A 23,469-nucleotide genomic window follows, 5' to 3' on the forward strand; every position below is an offset into this window, starting at 1 on the left:
AGAAGCGCATGTCAACGTAGAAATCTAGCACAAACTTACTTCACCACCTCCATAGGAGGCAAAGTTTGTAAAACTGAATTGTGGGTGTGGTGAGGGCTGTATTTATAGGCATTGTGCCCCTCCTGGTAGGATTGTATGTCCAATACGTCACTAGCTCATGGACTCTTGCCAATTACATGAAAGAAACATATATATATTAAATGAAAAATTACAAACTCCTAGATGGTTTTCATTCTAATATACTTATAGATTGTAAGTTCCCACAGGAATATGGCCCTCAATTCCTCCTGTATGTGTTTGTAAATGTTGTCCTCTCTCTTACAAGTTTTATATAATTGTTTTATTTAAATGAATTGTATCCATGGACAGTGGTGCGGAATATGATGGTGCTTCATAAATAAAGTATAATAATAATAATATACCAGCACTTACACAGTTTTCAGGTGTAGCTTTAACGTGATGGTAAACAATAGCTTTGAATAAAATGGCTGACGATTCCATTATTCTTACCCAACATAAAACACTATAATATTTTTTTATATTTATTACTTATATTTTATAATTAATAATGATTTTATTTGTGCGGTCAATTGATTCGCTCTGCCCCTTCACTTTCCTTTCCTGCAGCATAGTGATGTACAGTGACATATAGAGTAAAAAGGGGTGTAAATTGATTATTTCATATAAAAATCTGTCAACATCAATAAGGTCCTCACTTTAACGCCGTTAGGACGTTCCATGACATCTTAACAGCACTGGACATTAACACTATTAGGACGGCATGGAACATCCTACCTTTTCTGGTGTCCTGCACCCTCCTCCTTTGGTGAAACTGGACTGGGGGGGGGCATGCATAGCATATTAGGTAGTCCCACATGATCCGATCCCAGCCTTGAAATCACATGACCACCACAACAATCGCAAGATTTTAATTTTTAAATTAAGTGTTTACATTTGTTCCAAAGTTAAACACTTGACCCTGGCATGAAGGGGTTAACGTTACCATCACTTTGATTTCCTGCTTGGTGTACAACGTGTGTCCATTGGTATTAACTATTGATTGTGGCAATCTGTTGCATTTCTTTTTGAATAAGAATAAAATGACGCATATGGACACGTATTGCAAACAAAACACTCAGAAAAGGATTCTGAAACAAGCTGCAGATGTTATTGCTCAGGCTAGACAGCAGATAAAGGTTTAAGATGCAGGTATTACTGCTCAGGTTAGACAGCAGATAAAGGTTTAAGCTGCAGGTGTTAGTGCTCAGGTTAGACAGCAGTTAAAGGGTTAAGCTGCAGGGGTTATTTATAAGGTAAAAAAGCAGATAAAGGTTTAAGATGCAGGTGTTATTGCTCAGACTAGACAGCAGATAAAGGTTTAAACTGCAGGTGTTACTGCTCAGGTTTGACAGCAGATAAAGATTTAAGCTGCAGGGGTTATTGCTCAGACTAGACAGCAGATGAAGGTTTAAGCTTCAGGTGTTATTGCTCAGGTTAGACAGCAGATAAAGGTTTAAGCTGCAGGTGTTATTGCTCAGGTTAGACAGCAGATAAGGGTTTAAGCTGCAGGTGTTACTGCTCAGGTTAGACAACAGATAAAGATTTAAGCTGCAGGGTTTAGGGCTCAGGTTAGACAGCAGATAAAGGTTTAAGATGCAGGGGTTAGGGTTCAGGTTAGACAGCAGATAAAGGTTTAAGCTGCAGGTGTTATTGCTCAGGTTAGACAGCAGATAAAGGTTTAAGATGCAGGTGTTACTGCTCAGGTTAGACAACAGATAAAGATTTAAGCTGCAGGGTTTAGGGCTCAGGTTAGACAGCAGATAAAGGTTTAAGATGCAGGGGTTAGGGCTCAGGTTAGACAGCAGATAAAGATTTAAGCTGCAGGGTTTAGGGCTCAGGTTACACGCAGATAAAGGTTTAAGATGCAGGTGTTACTGCTCAGGTTAGACAACAGATAAAGATTTAAGCTGCAGGGTTTAGTGCTCAGGTTAGACAGCAGATAAAGGTTTAAGATGCAGGGGTTAGGGCTCAGGTTAGACAGCAGATAAAGGTTTAAGATGCAGGTGTTATTGCTCAGGTTAGACAGCAGATACAGGTTTAAGCTGCAGGGGTTAGTGCGCAGGTTAGACAGCAGATAAAGGTTTAAGCTGCAGGAGTTAGTGCTCAGGTTAGACAGCAGATATCTAGCAGTAATACATACTCAGCTTTTTGGCAGCCTCCTGGGCATCATTGGCTGTGTCAGCAACAAAGAACCGTTGGACAGTGACCCCATTGTCAGCCATCAACTTTTTACTCTGGTATTCCTGGAGGTTTAGACATCTTCTGGAGGTCACCTGGACACCCTAATAAATGAAATTAAAAAAAAGAAAAAAAAATCAGCAGAAATATGTTTCTGGATGGTTTTGACTGTTGTACACACTTGTTTGTTTGATTTGATTAATAGGACCAATACTTTATAAAAATGATCTTTTCAAAACACATTCATCTCCTCCTTAAAAGGGACAGTCAAGCCAAAATTAAACAAATCGATAGAGCATAACATTTTAAATAACGTTCCAATTTACTTATGCTATCAATTTTGTTTAGTTCTCTTGGTATCCTTTGTTAAAGAGTAATCATAGGTGAGCTCTGGAGAGTGCATGTGTGTTTAGCCATCTGGCAGCAGTGTTTGCTAGTATGTATTTCATTACTACAAACAATGTTGCAAACACTGCTGCAATAGAATAATAAAGACACATGCAGGCTTCTGAGCTCCTATCAGCCTACCTAGATTTACTCGTCAACAAATATCAAGAAAACAAATCAACTTTGATAATAGAAGTAAATTGGATTGTCGTTTAAAAATTGCATGCGCTATCTGAATCATGAAAGTTTAATTTTGAATTTACTGTCCCTTTAAGCTACATTTTGCCTCTTCTGAGCATTACCAAACCTGTCTCTAGAGTTTTCACTGAATTATAAACTAGCTCATGTTATTCGATTTATGACAACAAGCTAGATAAGCCTTCCTATAGAGACCACAGCCCCCTTGTAGGGCTGTGACAGCAAGTAAGGGACACTGCACAAAATGAGGTTCAAAACAAATAAATAAAAAAGGTAAAATACTTTTAAAATTATGAATAATACATATTGCAATGAGTTCTATTAAGCATAAGCCCCTGCTTAGTGTTTCATTTACTACAAAAGTGAAACAGAATTGTTTTATAACCCTTTAAACTGTGCAATTGTCACGCTGGCTGTATCCACTAAGGATAATGCAGCACTCTGTGACCTCTGAGTGGTACTTTAACCGTTTATTCTTTATTCAGCAAAGCATTACAAATATATTACACATGGAGGGGTAGAGTCATTTAAACTACGACTGTGGGGTTGCTTGCAAGCGCTAAAATGACTTGCTCTGCTGAATTAGAGGCATGCAATTTTCACACTATAATGCATCTTTAAAGGAGGATAAAACAGAACATTAGAATGCCCCTTTAAAGATAAACATTATACTTTTCAAAGTCAGAGTTTAACAGGAAGTTTTATATTTCTTTAAAAACAATGGGAAAAAGCAGGTACCCCCATTAGAAATGGCAGTAATCTAGAAAGAACAATTAAAAGATGATCCTTGGTGAAGAAAATTAAGAATAAATGTGTATATGCACAGTAATGGGGATACTTAAAATCAAGTTAAGCCTCCGGCAGGTACAAGTTGTTTTTACTTCCATCATGAAACAAAAAATAAGGAAAACCACACAAGAACAACTGCTAAACACCTTTAAGTTTTATGGCTGCAAAAAGCTCAGCGTTGTAAGTCTGCGTGCAGGGAAAGGTTGCTCGTAAAACCTGGCTGCGAGCCATTCCGCGCTTACACCTTACATCTCGTCTCTGTGACAAAGGCCTGGAGCAGATGCAAAACATCTGTGCCGAAGCTGGCGCTCTCAGTCCCTGTCAGCAGGGAGTTTGCTACCGTTAACTTCTAGCCCGCGGATGAACTGGAAGCTACACGAGTACAGATACATTGTAAATCCATCAGAGCCTGATGTTGGCAGATCACATCCAGCTCACTTGTTGTTAGACGCACACTGGTTACTCAAAAATATAAATAATCTGAAATTATGCTTGGCCTAAAAAAATAATAATAAAAAAAAAATGTTTAAAGGAACACAAAAGCAAAAATTGAAAGGGACATTAAACTAAAAAAAAAAAAATTGTATTTCATGACTCAGATAGAGAATATAATTCTAAACTTTCTAATTTACTTTTATTATCAATGTTTCTTCATTCTCTTGGTATCTTTTGTTGAAAAGCAGGGACGTAAACTTAGGAGCTAGCCCATTACTGAAGCACAATATGGCAGCAGTTTTGCAAGAATGTTATCCATTTGCAAGAGCACTAGAGGGCAGCACTATTACCTGTCATGTGGTGTTCCAGATACTACCTAGGTATCTCTATAACATAATATTATATATTAGCAAGAGCACTAGATAACAGCACTATTACCTGTCATGTAGTGCTACAGATACTACCTAGGTATCTCTATAACACACACTATTATACATTAATAAGAGCACTAGATAACAGCACTATTACCTGTCATGTAGTGCTACAGATATTACCTAGGTATCTCTATAACACACAATATTATACATTAGCAAGAGCACTAGATAACAGCACTATTACCTGTCATGTAGTGCTACAGATACTACCTAGGTATCTCTATAACACACAATATTATACATTAGCAAGAGCACTAGATAACAGCACTATTACCTGTCATGTAGTGCTACAGATACTACCTAGGTATCTCTATAACACAATATTATACTTTAGCAAGAGCACTAGATAACAGCACTATTACCTGTCATGTAGTGCTACAGATATTACCTAGGTATCTCTATAACACAATATTATAAATTAGCAACAGCACTAAATAACAGCACTATTACCTGTCATGTAGTGCTACAGATACTACCTAGGTACCTCTATAACACAATATTATAAATTAGCAATAGCACTAGATAACAGCACTATTACCTGTCATGTAGTGCTACAGATACTACCTAGGTATCTCTATAACACAATATTATACATTAGCAAGAGCTCTAGATAACAGCACTATTACCTGTCATGTAGTGCTACAGATATTACCTAGGTATCTCTATAACACAATATTATAAATTAGCAAGAGCACTAAATAACAGCACTATTACCTGTCATGTAGTGCTACAGATACTACCTAGGTATCTCTATAACACAATATTATACATTAGCAAGAGCACTAGATAACAGCACTATTACCTGTCATGTAGTGCTACAGATACTACCTAGGTATCTCTATAACACACAATATTATACATCAGCAAGAGCACTAGATAACAGCACTATTACCTGTCATGTAGTGCTACAGATACTACCTAGGTATCTCTATAACAGATATTATACATCAGCAAGAGCACTAGATAACAGCACTATTACATGTCATGTAGTGCTACAGATACTACCTAGGTATCTCTATAACATAATATTATACATTAGCAAGAGCACTAGATAGCAGCACTATTACCTGTCATGTAGTGCTACAGATACTACCTAGGTATCTCTATAACAGATAATATTATACATCAGCAAGAGCACTAGATAACAGCACTATTACATGTCATGTAGTGCTACAGATACTACCTAGGTACCTCTATAACACAATATTATACATTAGCAAGAGCACTAGATAGCAGCACTATTACCTGTCATGTAGTGCTACAGATACTACCTAGGTGTCTCTATAACATAATATTATATATTAGCAAGAGCTCTAGATAACACCACTATTACCTGTCATGTAGTGCTACAGATATTACCTAGGTATCTCTATAACACAATATTATACATTAGCAAGAGCACTAGATAACAGCACTATTACCTGTCATGTAGTGCTACAGATACTACCTAGGTATCTCTATAACACACAATATTATACATTAGCAAGAGCACTAGATAACAGCACTATTACCTGTCATGTAGTGCTACAGATACTACCTAGGTATCTCTATAACACACAATATTATACATTAGCAAGAGCACTAGATAACAGCACTATTACCTGTCATGTAGTGCTACAGATACTACCTAGGTATCTCTATAACATAATATTATATATTAGCAAGAGCACTAGATAACAGCACTATTACCTGTCATGTAGTGCTACAGATACTACCTAGGTATCTCTATAACATAATATTATACATTAGCAAGAGCACTAGATAACAGCACTATTACCTGTCATGTAGTGCTACAGATACTACCTAGGTATCTCTATAACATAATATTATACATTAGCAAGAGCACTAGATAACAGCACTATTACATGTCATGTAGTGCTACAGATATTACCTAGGTATCTCTATAACACACAATATTATACATTAGCAAGAGCACTAGATAACAGCACTATTACATGTCATGTAGTGCTACAGATACTACCTAGGTATCTCTATAACACACAATATTATACATTAGCAAGAGCACTAGATAACAGCACTATTACATGTCATGTAGTGCTACAGATACTACCTAGGTATCTCTATAACACAATATTATACATTAGCAAGAGCACTAGATAACAGCACTATTACCTGTCATGTAGTGCTACAGATACTACCTAGGTATCTCTATAACACAATATTATACATTAGCAAGAGCACTAGATAACAGCACTATTACCTGTCATGTAGTGCTACAGATACTACCTAGGTATCTCTATAACACACAATATTATACATTAGCAAGAGCACTAGATAACAGCACTATTACCTGTCATGTAGTGCTACAGATACTACCTAGGTATCTCTATAACACAATATTATACATTAGCAAGAGCACTAGATAACAGCACTATTACCTGTCATGTAGTGCTACAGATACTACCTAGGTATCTCTATAACACAATATTATAAATTAGCAATAGCACTAGATAACAGCACTATTACCTGTCATGTAGTGCTACAGACACTACCTAGTTATCTCTATAACACAAACTATTATACATTAGCAAGAGCACTAGATAACAGCACTATTACCTGTCATGTAGTGTTACAGATACTACCTAGGTATCTCTATAACACAATATTATATATTAGCAAGAGCACTAGATAACAGCACTATTACCTGTCATGTAGTGCTACAGATACTACCTAGGTATCTCTATAACACACAATAATATACTTTAGCAAGAGCACTAGATAACAGCACTATTACCTGTCATGTAGTGCTACAGATACTACCTAGGTATCTCTATAACACACAATAATATACTTTAGCAAGAGCACTAGATAACAGCACTATTACCTGTCATGTAGTGCTACAGATACTACCTAGGTATCTCTATAACACAATATTATATATTAGCAAGAGCACTAGATAACAGCACTATTACCTGTCATGTAGTGCTACAGATACTACCTAGGTATCTCTATAACACAATATTATATATTAGCAAGAGCACTAGATAACAGTACTATTACCTGTCATGTAGTGCTACAGATACTACCTAGGTATCTCTATAACACAATATTATACATTAGCAAGAGCACTAGATAACAGCACTATTACCTGTCATGTAGTGCTACAGATACTATCTAGGTATCTCTATAACACAATATTATACATTAGCAAGAGCACTAGATAACAGCACTATTACCTGTCATGTAGTGTTACAGATACTACCTAGGTATCTCTATAACACAATATTATACATTAGCAAGAGCACTAGATAACAGCACTATTACCTGTCATGTAGTGCTACAGATACTACCTAGGTATCTCTATAACACAATATTATACATTAGCAAGAGCACTAGATAACAGCACTATTACCTGTCATGTAGTGCTACAGATACTACCTAGGTATCTATATAACATACAATATTATACATTAGCAAGAGCACTATATAACAGCACTATTACCTGTCATGTAGTGCTACAGATGCTACCTAGGTATCTCTATAACACACAATATTATACATTAGCAAGAACACTAGATAAGAGCACTATTACATGTCATGTAGTGCTACAGATATTACCTAGGTATCTCTATAACACAATATTATACATTAGCAAGAGCACTAGATAACAGCACTATTACCTGTCATGTAGTGCTACAGATACTATCTAGGTATCTCTATAACACACAATATTATACATTAGCAAGAGCACTAGATAACAGCACTATTACCCGTCATGTAGTGCTACAGATACTACCTAGGTATCTCTATAACACACAATAATATACTTTAGCAAGAGCACTAGATAACAGCACTATTACCTGTCATGTAGTGCTACAGATACTACCTAGGTATCTCTATAACACACAATAATATACTTTAGCAAGAGCACTAGATAACAGCACTATTACCTGTCATGTAGTGCTACAGATACTACCTAGGTATCTCTATAACACAATATTATATATTAGCAAGAGCACTAGATAACAGCACTATTACCTGTCATGTAGTGTTACAGATACTACCTAGGTATCTCTATAACACAATATTATATATTAGCAAGAGCACTAGATAACAGCACTATTACCTGTCATGTAGTGCTACAGATACTACCTAGGTATCTCTATAACACACAATAATATACTTTAGCAAGAGCACTAGATAACAGCACTATTACCTGTCATGTAGTGCTACAGATACTACCTAGGTATCTCTATAACACACAATAATATACTTTAGCAAGAGCACTAGATAACAGCACTATTACCTGTCATGTAGTGCTACAGATACTACCTAGGTATCTCTATAACACAATATTATATATTAGCAAGAGCACTAGATAACAGCACTATTACCTGTCATGTAGTGCTACAGATACTACCTAGGTATCTCTATAACACAATATTATATATTAGCAAGAGCACTAGATAACAGCACTATTACCTGTCATGTAGTGTTACAGATACTACCTAGGTATCTCTATAACACAATATTATATATTAGCAAGAGCACTAGATAACAGCACTATTACCTGTCATGTAGTGCTACAGATACTACCTAGGTATCTCTATAACACACAATAATATACTTTAGCAAGAGCACTAGATAACAGCACTATTACCTGTCATGTAGTGCTACAGATACTACCTAGGTATCTCTATAACACACAATAATATACTTTAGCAAGAGCACTAGATAACAGCACTATTACCTGTCATGTAGTGCTACAGATACTACCTAGGTATCTCTATAACACAATATTATATATTAGCAAGAGCACTAGATAACAGCACTATTACCTGTCATGTAGTGCTACAGATACTACCTAGGTATCTCTATAACACAATATTATATATTAGCAAGAGCACTAGATAACAGTACTATTACCTGTCATGTAGTGCTACAGATACTACCTAGGTATCTCTATAACACAATATTATACATTAGCAAGAGCACTAGATAACAGCACTATTACCTGTCATGTAGTGCTACAGATACTATCTAGGTATCTCTATAACACAATATTATACATTAGCAAGAGCACTAGATAACAGCACTATTACCTGTCATGTAGTGTTACAGATACTACCTAGGTATCTCTATAACACAATATTATACATTAGCAAGAGCACTAGATAACAGCACTATTACCTGTCATGTAGTGCTACAGATACTACCTAGGTATCTCTATAACACAATATTATACATTAGCAAGAGCACTAGATAACAGCACTATTACCTGTCATGTAGTGCTACAGATACTACCTAGGTATCTCTATAACACAATATTATACATTAGCAAGAGCACTAGATAACAGCACTATTACCTGTCATGTAGTGCTACAGATACTACCTAGGTATCTCTATAACACAATATTATATATTAGCAAGAGCACTAGATAACAGCACTATTACCTGTCATGTAGTGTTACAGATACTACCTAGGTATCTCTATAACACAATATTATACATTAGCAAGAGCACTAGATAACAGCACTATTACCTGTCATGTAGTGCTACAGATACTACCTAGATATCTCTATAACACAATATTATACATTAGCAAGAGCACTAGATAACAGCACTATTACCTGTCATGTAGTGCTACAGATATTACCTAGGTATCTCTATAACACAATATTATACATTAGCAAGAACACTAGATAACAGCACTATTACCTGTCATGTAGTGCTACAGATACTACCTAGGTATCTCTATAACACAATATTATACATTAGCAAGAGTACTAGATAACAGCACTATTACCTGTCATGTAGTGCTACAGATACTACCTAGGTATCTCTATAACACAATATTATACATTAGCAATAGCACTAGATAACAGCACTATTACCTGTCATGTAGTGCTACAGATACTACCTAGATATCTCTATAACACAATATTATACATTAGCAAGAGCACTAGATAACAGCACTATTACCTGTCATGTAGTGCTACAGATATTACCTAGGTATCTCTATAACACAATATTATACATTAGCAAGAGCACTAGATAACAGCACTATTACCTGTCATGTAGTGCTACAGATGCTACCTAGGTATCTCTTTAACAAACAATATTATACATTAGCAAAAGCTCTAGATAACAGCACTATTACCTGTCATGTAGTGCTACAGATACTACCTAGGTATCTCTATAACACACAATATTATACATTAGCAAGAGCACTAGATAGCAGCACTATTACCTGTCATGTAGTGCTACAGATACTACCTAGGTATCTCTATAACACACAATATTATACATTAGCAAGAGCACTAGGTAACAGCACTATTACCTGTCATGTAATGCTACAGATACTACCTAGGTATCTCTATAACACACAATATTATACATTAGCAAGAGCACTAGATAACAGCACTATTACCAGTCATGTAGTGCTACAGATGGTAACTATGTATCTCTATAACACACAATATTATACATTAGCAAGAGCACTAGAGGGCAGCGCTATTACCTGTCATGTAGTGCTACAGATACTACCTAGGCATCTATATAACACAATATTATACATTAGCAAGAGCACTAGAGGGCAGCACTATTACCTGTCATGTAGTGCTACAGATACTACCTAGGTATCTCTATAACACACAATATTATACATTAGCAAGAGCACTAGATAACAGCACTATTACCTGTCATGTAGTGCTACAGATACTACCTAGGTATCTCTATAACACAATATTATACATTAGCAAGAACACTAGATAACAGCACTATTACCTGTCATGTAGTGCTACAGATACTACCTAGGTATCTCTATAACACACAATATTATACATTAGCAAGAGTACTAGATAACAGCACTATTACCAGTCATGTAGTGCTACAGATACTACCTAGGTATCTCTATAACAAACAATATTATACATTAGCAAGAGCACTAGGTAACAGCACTATTACCTGTCATGTAGTGCTACAGATACTACCTAGGTATCTCTATAACAAACAATATTATACATTAGCAAGAGCACTAGGTAACAGCACTATTACCTGTCATGTAGTGCTACAGATACTACCTAGGTATCTCTATAATACACAATATTATACATTAGCAAGAGCACTAGATAACAGCACTATTAACTGTCATGTAGTGCTACAGATACTACCTAGGTATCTCTATAACACACAATATTATACATTAGCAAGAGCACTAGATAACAGCACTATTACCTGTCATGTAGTGCTACAGATACTACCTAGGTATCTCTATAACACAATATTATATATTAGCAAGAGCACTAGATAACAGCACTATTACCTGTCATGTAGTGCTACAGATACTACCTAGGTATCTCTATAACACACAACATTATACATTAGCAAGAGCACTAGATAACAGCACTATTACCTGTCATGTAGTGCTACAGATACTACCTAGGTATCTCTATAACACATAATATTACATATTAGTAAGAGTACTAGATAACAGCACTATTACCTGTCATGTAGTGCTACAGATACTACCTAGGTATCTCTATAACAGATAATATTATACATAAGCAAGAGCACTAGAAAACAGCACTATTACCTGTCATGTAGTGTTACAGATACTACCTAGGTATCTCTATAACACACAATATTATACATTAGCAAGAGCACTAGATAACAGCACTATTACCTGTCATGTAGTGCTACAGATACTACCTAGGTATCTCTATAACACACAATATTATACATTAGCAAGAGCACTAGATAACAGCACTATTACCTGTCATGTAGTGCTACAGACACTACCTAGGTATCTCTATAACACACTATTATACATTAGCAAGAGCACTAGATCACAGCACTATTACCTGTCATGCAGTGCTACAGATAATACCTAGGTATCTCTATAATACACAATATTATACATTAGCAAGAACACTAGATAACAGCACTATTACCTGTCATGTAGTGCTACAGATACAACCTAGGTATCTCTATAACACACAATATTATACATTAGCAAGAGCACTAGATAACAGCACTATTACCTGTCATGTAGTGCTACAGATACTACCTAGGTATCTCTATAACACACTATTATACATTAGCAAGAGCATTAGATAACAGCACTATTACCTGTCATGTAGTGCTACAGATACTACCTAGGTATCTCTATAACAGATAATATTATACATTAGCAAGAGCACTAGATAACAGCACTATTACCTGTCATGTAGTGCTACAGATACTACCTAGGTATCTCTATAACACACACTATTATACATTAGCAAGAGCACTAGATCACAGCACTATTACCTGTCATGCAGTGCTACAGATAATACCTAGGTATCTCTATAATACACAATATTATACATTAGCAAGAGCACTAGATAACAGAATTTATGTTTACCTGATAAATTACTTTCTCCAACGGTGTGTCCGGTCCACGGCGTCATCCTTACTTGTGGGATATTCTCCTCCCCAACAGGAAATGGCAAAGAGCCCAGCAAAGCTGGTCACATGATCCCTCCTAGGCTCCGCCTACCCCAGTCATTCGACCGACGTTAAGGAGGAATATTTGCATAGGAGAAACCATATGTTACCGTGGTGACTGTAGTTAAAGAAAATAAATTATCAGACCTGATTAAAAAAACCAGGGCGGGCCGTGGACCGGACACACCGTTGGAGAAAGTAATTTATCAGGTAAACATAAATTCTGTTTTCTCCAACATAGGTGTGTCCGGTCCACGGCGTCATCCTTACTTGTGGGAACCAATACCAAAGCTTTAGGACACGGATGAAGGGAGGGAGCAAATCAGGTCACCTAAATGGAAGGCACCACGGCTTGCAAAACCTTTCTCCCAAAAATAGCCTCAGAAGAAGCAAAAGTATCAAATTTGTAAAATTTAGAAAAAGTGTGCAGTGAAGACCAAGTCGCTGCCTTACATATCTGATCAACAGAAGCCTCGTTCTTGAAGGCCCATGTGGAAGCCACAGCCCTAGTGGAGTGAGCTGTGATTCTTTCAGGAGGCTGCCGTCCGGCAGTCTCATAAGCCAATCGGATAATGCTTTTAATCCAGAAGGAGAGAGAGGTAGAAGTTGCTTTTTGACCTCTCCGTTTACCAGAATAAACAACAAACAAAGACAAAGTTTGTCTGAAATCCTTAGTAGCTGCTAAGTAAAATTTGAGAGCACGAACTACATCCAAGTTGTGCAACAAACGTTCCTTCTTTGAAACTGGATTAGGACACAAAGAAGGCACAACTATCTCCTGGTTAATGTTTTTGTTAGAAACAACTTTTGGAAGAAAACCAGGTTTAGTACGCAAAACCACCTTATCTGCATGGAACACCAGATAAGGAGAAGAACACTGCAGAGCAGATAATTCTGAAACTCTTCTAGCAGAAGAAATTGCAACCAAAAACAAAACTTTCCAAGATAATAACTTAATATCAACGGAATGTAAGGGTTCAAACGGAACCCCCTGAAGAACTGAAAGAACTAGGTTGAGACTCCAAGGAGGAGTCAAAATTTTGTAAACAGGCTTGATTCTAACCAGAGCCTGAACAACGGCTAGAAAATCTGGCACAGCTGCCAGCTTTTTGTGAAGTAACACAGACAAGGCAGAAATCTGTCCCATCAAGGAACTTGCAGATAATCCTTTTTCCAATCCTTCTCGAAGGAAGGATAGACTCTTAGGAATCTTAACCTTGTCCCAAGGGAATCCTGCAGATTCACACTAACAGATATACCAAATTATGTGGTAATTTTTCTGGTTACAGGCTTTCAGGCCTGAACAAGAGATTAATAACAGAATCTGAGAACCCTCGCTTTGATAAGATCAAGCGTTCAATCTCCAAGCAGGCAGCTGGAGTGGGTCGAACGGACCTAGAACAAGAAGGTCTCGTCTCAAAGGTAGCTTCCATGGTGGAGCCGATGACATATTCACCAGATCTGCATACCAAGTCCTGCGTGGCCACGCAGGAGCTATCAAAATCACCGACGCCCTCTCCTGATTGATCCTGGCTACCAGCCTGGGGATGAGAGGAAACGGCGGGAACACATAAGCTAGTTTGAAGGTCCAAGGTGCTACTAGTGCATCCACTAGAGCCGCCTTGGGATCCCTGGATCTGTACCCGTAGTAAGGAACTCTGAAGTTCTGACGAGAGGCCATCAGATCCATGTCTGGAATGCCCCACGGTTGAGTGACTTGGGCAAAGATTTCCGGATGGAGTTCCCACTCCCCCGGATGCAATGTCTGATGACTCAGAAAATCCGCTTCCCAATTTTCCACTCCTGGGATGTGGATAGCAGACAGGTGGCAGGAGTGAGACTCCGCCCATAGAATGATTTTGGTCACTTCTTCCATCGCTAGGGAACTCCTTGTTCCCCCCTGATGGTTGATGTATGAACTTGGCCCTCGCTAGCTGAGGCCAAGCTTTGAGAGCATTGAATATCGCTCTCAGTTCCAGAATATTTATCGGTAGAAGAGATTCTACCCGAGACCAAAGACCCTGAGCTTTCAGGGATCCCCAGACCGCGCCCCAGCCCATCAGACTGGCGTCGGTCGTGACAATGACCCACTCTGGTCTGCGGAAGGTCATCCCTTGTGACAGGTTGTCCAGGGACAGCCACCAACGGAATGAGTCTCTGGTCCTCTGATTTACTTGTATCTTCGGAGACAAGTCTGAATAGTCCCCATTCCACTGACTGAGCATGAACAGTTGTAATGGTCTTAGATGAATGCGCACAAAAGGAACTATGTCCATTGCCGCTACCATCAAACCTATCACTTCCATGCACTGCGCTATGGAAGGAAGAGGAACGGAATGAAGTATCCGACAAGAGTCTAGAAGTTTTGTTTTTCTGGCTTCTGTCAGAAAAATCCTCATTTCTAAGGAGTCTATTATAGTTCCCAAGAAGGGAACCCTCGTTGACGGAGATAGAGAACTCTTTTCCACGTTCACTTTCCATCCGTGAGATCTGAGAAAGGCCAGGACAATGTCCGTGTGAGCCTTTACTTGAGGAAGGGACGACGCTCGAATCAGAATGTCGTCCCAGTAAGGTACTACAGCAATGCCCCTTGGTCTTAGCACCGCCAGAAGGGACCCTAGTACCTATGAGAAAATCCTAGGAGCAGTGGCTAATCCGAAAGAAAACGCCACGAACTGGAAATGCTTGTCCAGGAATTCAAACCTTAGGAACCGATGATGTTCCTTGTGGATAGGAATATGTAGATACGCATCCTTGAAATCCACCTTGGTCATGAATTGACCTTCCTGTATGGAAGGAAGAAGTGTTCGAATGGTTTCCATCTTGAACGATGGAACCTTGAGAAACTTGTTCAAGATCTTGAGATCTAAGATTGGTCTGAACGTTCCCTCTTTTTTTGGGAACTATGAACAGATTGGAGTAGAACCCCATCCCTTGTTCTCCTAATGGAACAGGATGAATCACTCCCATTTTTAGCAGGTCTTCTACCCAATGTAAGAATGCCTGTCTTCTTAAGTGGTCTGAAGACAACTGAGACCTGTGGAACCTCCCCCTTGGAGGAAGCCCCTTGAACTCCAGAGAATAACCTTGGGAGACTATTTCTAGCGCCCAAGGATCCAGAACATCTCTTGCCCCAGCCTGAGCGAAGAGAAAGAGTCTGCCCCCCACCAGATCCGGTCCCGGATCGGGGGCCCGCATTTCATGCTGTCTTGGTAGCAGTGGCAGGTTTCCTGGCCTGCTTTCCTTTGTTCCAGCCTTGCATAGGTCTCCAGGCTGGATTGGCTTGAGAAGTATTACCTTCCTGCTTAGGGGACGTAGCCCTTGGGGCTGATCCGTTTCTGCGAAAGGGACGAAACTTAGGTTTATTTTTGGTCTTGAAAAGACCTATCCTGAGGAAGGGCGTGGCCCTTGCCCCCAGTGATATCAGAGATAATCTCTTTCAAGTCAGGGCCAAAGAGTGTTTTCCCCTTGAAAGGAATGTCAAGCAATTTGTTCTTGGAAGACGCATCCGCTGCCCAAGATTTTAACCAAAGCGCTCTGCGCCACAATAGCAAACCCAGAATTGTTTCGCCGCTAACCTAGCCAATTGCAAGGTGGCGTCTAGGGTGAAAGAATTAGCCAATTTAAGAGCACGAATTCTGTCCATAATCTCCTCATAAGAAGAAGAATTACTAATAATCGCCTTTCCTAGCTCATCAAACTAGAAACACGCGGCTGCAGTGACAGGGACAATGCATGCAATTGGTTGTAGAAGGGAACCTTGCTGAACAAACATCTTTAGCAGACCTTCTAATTCTTTATCCATAGGATCTTGGAAAGCACAACTATCTTCTATGGGTATAGTGGCGCGCTTGTGTAGAGTAGAAACCGCCCCCTCGACCTTGGGGACTGTCTGCCATCAGTCCTTTCTGGGGTCGACTATAGGAAAACAATTTTATAAATATGGGGGGAGGTACTAAAGGTATACCGGGCCTGTCCCATTCTTTACTAACAATGTACGCCACCCGCATGGATATAGGAAAAGCTTCGGGGGGCCCCGGGGCCTCTAAGAACTTTTCCATTTTACATAGTGGTTCTGGAATGACCAGATAATCACAATCATCCAAATTGGATAACACCTCCTTAAGCAGAGCGCGGAGATGTTCCAACTTAAATTTAAAAGTAATCACATCAGGTTCAGCTTGTTGAGAAATGTTTCCTGGATCTGAAATTTCTCCCTCAGACAAAACCTCCCTGGCCCCCTCAGACTGGTGTAGGGGCCCTTCAGAAACCATATCATTAGCGTTCTCATGCTCTACAGAATTTTCTAAAACAGAGCAGTCGCGCTTTCACTGATAAGTGGGCATATTGGCTAAAATGTTTTTGATAGAATTATCCATTACAGCCGTTAAATGTTGCATAGTAAGGAGTATTGGCGCACTAGATGTACTAGGGGCCTCCTGTATGGGCAAGACTGGTGTAGACGAAGGAGGGGATGATGCAGTACCATGCTTACTCCCCTCACTTGAGGAATCATCTTGGGCATCATTTTTACTAAATTTTTTTATGACATAAAATAAATATAGTTAAATGAGAAGGAACCTTGGTTTCCCCACAGTCAGAACACAATCTATCTGGTAGTTCAGACATGTTAAACAGGCATAAACTTGATAACAAAGCACAAAAAACGTTTTAAAATAAAACCGTTACTGTCACTTTAAATTTTAAACTAAACACACTTTATTACTGCAATTGCGAAAAAGTATGAAGGAATTGTTCAAAATTCACCAAAATTTCACCACAGTGTCTTAAAGCCTTAAAAGTATTGCACACCAAATTTGGAAGCTTTAACCCTTAAAATAACGGAACCGGAGCCGTTTTTATATTTAACCCCTTTACAGTCCCTGGAATCTGCTTTTCTGAGACCCAACCAAGCCCAAAGGGGAATACGATACCAAATGATGCCTTCAGAAAGACTTTTCTAGGTATCAGAGCTCCACACACATGCAGCTGCATGCCATGCTGTCCTCAAAAACAAGTGCGCCATACCGGCGCGAAAATGAGGCTCTGACTATGATTAGGGAAAGCCCCTAAAGAATAAGGTGTCAAAAACAGTGCCTGCCGATATAATCATATCAAAATACCCAGAATAAATGATTCCTCAAGGCTAAATATGTGTTAATAATGAATCGATTTAGCCCAGAAAAAGTCTACAGTCTTAATAAGCCCTTGTGAAGCCCTTATTTACTATCTAAATAAACATGGCTTACCGGATCCCATAGGGAAAATGACAGCTTCCAGCATTACATCGTCTTGTTAGAATGTGTCATACCTCAAGCAGTAAGAGACTGCACACTGTTCCCCCAACTGAAGTTAATTGCTCTCAACAGTCCTGTGTGGAACAGCCATGGATTTTAGTTACGGTGCTAAAATCATTTTCCTCATACAAACAGAAATCTTCATCTCTTTTCTGTTTCTGAGTAAATAGTACATACCAGCACTATTTTAAAATAACAAACTCTTGATTGAATAATAAAAACTACAGTTAAACACTAAAAAACTCTAAGCCATCTCCGTGGAGATGTTGCCTGTACAACGGCAAAGAGAATGACTGGGGTAGGCGGAGCCTAGGAGGGATCATGTGACCAGCTTTGCTGGGCTCTTTGCCATTTCCTGTTGGGGAGGAGAATATCCCACAAGTAAGGATGACGCCGTGGACCGGACACACCTATGTTGGAGAAAACAGCACTATTACCTGTCATGTAGTGCTACAGATACTACCTAGGTATCTCTATAACACACAATATTATACATTAGCAAGAGCACTAGATAACAGCACTATTCCCTGCCATGTAGTGCGCCAGATGCTACCTAGGTAGGGTTGCCACCTCAGCCATGCTTTCCTGGACACTTGATTTATACATGCTGCAGGCTGTGCAGGGAATATAAAAAGGGTTGTTCAGTTTAACTATTTGTGTGCTGTCCAGGGTGGAAATTCATGTTCCTACCTGCAGACCCAGCAGTATGTATAACTCATAAGTGTCCAGGAAAACATAGCTGAGGTGGCAACCCCATACCTAGGTATCTCTACAACATAGAATATCATGGGGCGAAGCAAATTTAACAATAGAAGTAAATTGGAAATTTTTTTTGTAATGTTCTGTTCTGTGTGAATTACAAAATAAATCTTTGTGTTTCATGAATTAGTTAAGAGCATTTTACGTCTATTATCAGCGTTACCTTTGAACACATCAAGTGAGCCAATAACAGGTTTTTATGTGCAGCCACCAATCAGTAACTAGCTCCCAGTGGTGCGTTGCTGCTCCTGAGGCTACCTAGGTGTGTTTTTCAACAAAGGATACCAAAAGAATGATGCAAATTTGATAGTTATCCCAGTAGTGCATTGTTTCTCCTTCAACAAAATGACTACAAGATAATGAAGCAAATTAGGCAAGAGAATAAAATTGGAAAGTTTGTATCTGAATAATGAAAGAAACATTTGGGTTTCATGTCCCTTTAAAGGTTTCAGAAAAGCCTCAAATACAAACAAATTGGGCAGTGACCGTTCTTTCTGACTTGTTAATTTCAGTGCTAAATTTGTAAGAGAGTAAAAAACAAATCTGAGGTTTTTGCAGGTCACACACTGGCACAGCAACTTTCTGGGGATAATTGAGGGGGCACAGGCTGGTACAGTGCGGGCCCTGTAATCTAGCTCACAAATACAATTACATGATACAAAGTGCAGATTGCTTCTGTGGGAATCAGGAACACGTGTGGGAGATCCTTAACTACACACTTCTGCTGCACCATATGTGTAACCGTCGCTTGTCCCAGCCTGTGCGCTGATTTGTGTAACAGCGTTCATTTTCTACAAATATCAGTACCAATGCCTTTAAAGGGACACAAAACACTTCTGAGATTGTAATACAAAGTGTTTATTTATGTGTAGTACTTTCATTGTTTTCCTGAAATTTAAAGGGACATTAAAGTCAATTATATTTTCATGGATCAGGTGTAGAATTGTAAGAGACTATTCCATTTAGTTCAGTTACTAAATTAAATAATTTAGGCAGTGTTCTCCCCAAAATCTTTTTAAAATGGGCCAATTTTACTGGCCACTCCATTAAAATTTAAAGGGACATGAAACCCAAAATTTCTCTCTCATTATTCAGATAGACAAAACAATAATAAAAAAAAAGGTTCCAATTTACTTCTATTATCAAATTTGCTTAAATTCTTTGTTGAAGAGATATCTAGATAGGTAGCGACAATATGCATTTAGCACTACATAACAGGAAATAATGCTGCTATCTAGTGCTCTTGGTAACGAATAACATTGCTGCAAAACTGCTACCATATAGTGCTGCAGGCACGTGCACACTCCTGAGCTTAGATCCTTGCTTTTCAACAAAGAACCAAAGTACCAAGAAAACAAAGAAACTTTGATAATAGAACACACAATGTTAAACAACGTTCCAATTTACTTCTATCTGGATCATGAAAGTAAAAATGTGCTGTAGAGAACACGGTTGTGATATCACTTGTTGAAGAGCATTTTGTATCTGAACCGGAATTCGTGTCCCATCCCAAGATGCCTGATATTAGTCCCACATTACCCACCTGCTACACACAGTAATAAAGCCCTGTGTTTCTAGAATGCATATTTAATTCATTAACAGCATGGAGAGTTTGACATGTTAAGATTAACTACAAATACTTTTCCACCAAGCAGGCAGATGTTCTGGCAGGTGTTCAACAAAAAAGCATGGAAGACTTGATGGTCACAATGGGAGACTAGGCACATGGTACGGCTGTCTTAAAAACTCAGCGTTTTCACAAATATTTAGGAAAGGAAATATGTCATTAGTGCTTCTATTTGTTTTCCCAATGTAAATCTGCAGTGAATCCCATTAAAGAGGAATTATGCCGGCATTTCTCACAGCTGCTGCCCATCAATTTAGCTCGGCTGTAGGTGGGTTATGGGGAAAAAACGAGCTCTTGAAAACCCCAAGACTATGCTGAGAAGTGAGCTTCGGGGGGTCTTCAGGGAACCCTACAAAAAGCTATTACAACCAATTAGGACATACTATTCCTAGTTTTGCATTTTTAAATAAAATTATATTTTAAGTGTGTTCATTAGTTTGGCTCTCAGCAGCAGACGCATTAGCTTATGTTGCCAATAAACTGTACACGTGTAGGAAAACAATAAAAAGTGACAGTGTAGAATCAGTGAGTATATTTACTCTGCACATAGGAATGCATTGTTCCATTAACCCCTTAAGGACCGGGCCCTTCAGACAAAAACTTACCCAAAAGACCAGAGCATTTTTAGCATTTTTGCCATCACTACATTTAAACAGAAATAAAGCCTTTTTTTTTACCTATCAAAACTACATTTCTTTTTTAGTAGACAACCCAAAGTATTGATCTAGGCCCATTTTGGTATATTTCATGCCACAATTTCACCGCCAAATGCGATGAAATTTAAAAAAAAAAATTGTTAATTTTTTCACAATTTTAGGTTTCTCACTGAAATGATTTACAATAACATTTTTAGCAATCCAATGCAGAGAGAGCCACTCTGTCGCCCTCTCTGCATCAGCCATCGATGGCCGCAATCGTTGATGGGTGGGAGCGGGTGTGGGAGACGGGTGGGCGGCCATCAATGTCTTCTTTGATGCAGAGGGGGGCGGGATCGTGGGCGGCGCGCACGGACGCGTACACAGGTAGGGAGCGGGTGGGAACCACTACACTGCAGAAAAATATTGGAAAAAGTAACAGAGAAGGGGTTATAAAAATATAAAAAAAATGATCTAAGGGATCTGGGAGGGGGTGGGGGGGTTGGTCTTTGGGGGGCAGCAAGCCACACTACAGAAAAAAAAAATTATAAAAAAAAATAAACTGGGTACTGGCAGACAGCTGCCAGTACCCAAGATGGCTACTAATAAGTTAGAGGGGGAGGGTTAGAGAGCTGTTTGGGGGGGGGGATCCTACAGAGCAGCATATGTAAATATGCTTAATTAAACAAAAAATCAGAGATAGCTTATTTTAGTACTGGCAGACTTTCTGCCAGTACTTAAAATGGCGGGGACAATTCTAGGGTGGGGGAGAGAAGAGAGCTGTTTGGGAGGGATAAGGGGGTGTAATGTGTCAGGTGGGAGGCTAGTCTCTACACTAAAGCTAAAATTAACCCTACAAGCCCCCTAATTAACCCCTGCACTGCTGGGCATAATACACGTGCGGTGCACAGCTGCATTTAGCGGCCTAATTACCAAAAAGCAACGCCAAAGCCATATACAGTATGTCTGCTATTTCTGAACAATGGGGATCCCAGAGAAGCATTTACAACCATTTGTGCCATAATTGCACAAGCTGTTTGTAAATGATTTCAGTGAGAAACCTAAAATTGTGAAATTCTTTACTTTTTTTTTTTTTTTATTTGATTGCATTTGGCGGTGAAATGGTGGCATGAAATATACCAAAATGGGCCTAGATCAATACTGGGGTTGTCTACTACACTACAGCTAAAATTAACCCTAGAAGCTCCCTACATGCTCCCTAATTAACCCCTTCACTGCTGGGCAAAATACATGTGTGGTGCTCAGTGGCATTTAGCGGACTTCTAATTACCAAAAAGCAACACCAAAGCCATATAAGTCTGCTATTTATGAACAAAGGGGATCCCAGAGAAGCATTTACAACCATGTATGCCATAACTGCACAAACTGTTTGTAAATAATATTATTGAGAAACCTAAAGTTTGTGAAAAAGTGAACAATTTTTTTATTTGATCGCATTTGGCGGTAAAATGGTGGCATGAAATATACCAAAATGGGCCTAGATCAATACTTTGGGATGTCTTCTAAAAAATATATATATACACATGTCAAGGGATATTCAGGGATTCCTGACAGATATCAGTGTCCCAATGTAACTATTGCTAATTTTGAAAAAAGTGGTTAGGAAATAGCAAAGTGCTACTTATATTTATGGCCCTATAACTTGCAAAACAAGCAAAGAACATGTAAACACTGGGTATTTCTAAACTCAGGACAAAATTTGGAAACTATTTAGCATGGGTGATTTTAGTGGTTGTAGATGTGTAACAGATTTTGGGGGTTAAAGATAGAAAAAGTGTGTTTTTTCCATTTTTCCTCATATTTTATATATTTTTTTTATAGTAAATTAAAAGATATGATGAAAATAATGGTATCTTTAGAAAGTCCATTTAATGGCGAGAAAAACGGTATATAATATGTGTGGGTACAGTAAATGAGTAAGAGGAAAATTACAGCTAACACAAACACCACAAAAATGTAAAAATATCCTTGGTCCCAAAAGGACAGAAAATGGAAAAGTGCTGTGGTCATTAAGGGCTTAAAATGGACATTGTACACTAGATTTTTCTTTGCATAAATGTTTTGTAGCTGATACATTTATATAGCCCATCTGGGAGTGTTTTTGTAACAATGTATAGTTTTGTTTATTTTTGAATATCATTGTGCTGATTTTCAGATTCCTAACCAAGCCCCACAGTGTCAGATGTATACTGATGTCTACA

General features: G+C 38.6%; 1 protein-coding gene across 1 annotated transcript in view; it reads right to left on the reverse strand.

Moving 5' to 3' along the window:
* Positions 1 to 23,469, reverse strand: part of SUCLG2 (succinate-CoA ligase GDP-forming subunit beta) — a 641,499-nt gene that overhangs the window by 535,983 nt on the left and 82,047 nt on the right. The window contains exon 2 of the mRNA XM_053720692.1: positions 2,201 to 2,342. Coding sequence (XP_053576667.1) covers positions 2,201 to 2,342 — 142 coding nt within the window. The remainder of the gene's footprint in view (positions 1 to 2,200; positions 2,343 to 23,469) is intronic.

The sequence above is a fragment of the Bombina bombina genome, chromosome 7 (genome assembly GCF_027579735.1).
Source record: "Bombina bombina isolate aBomBom1 chromosome 7, aBomBom1.pri, whole genome shotgun sequence".
In the NCBI taxonomy this organism is placed as follows: Eukaryota; Metazoa; Chordata; class Amphibia; order Anura; family Bombinatoridae; genus Bombina; species Bombina bombina.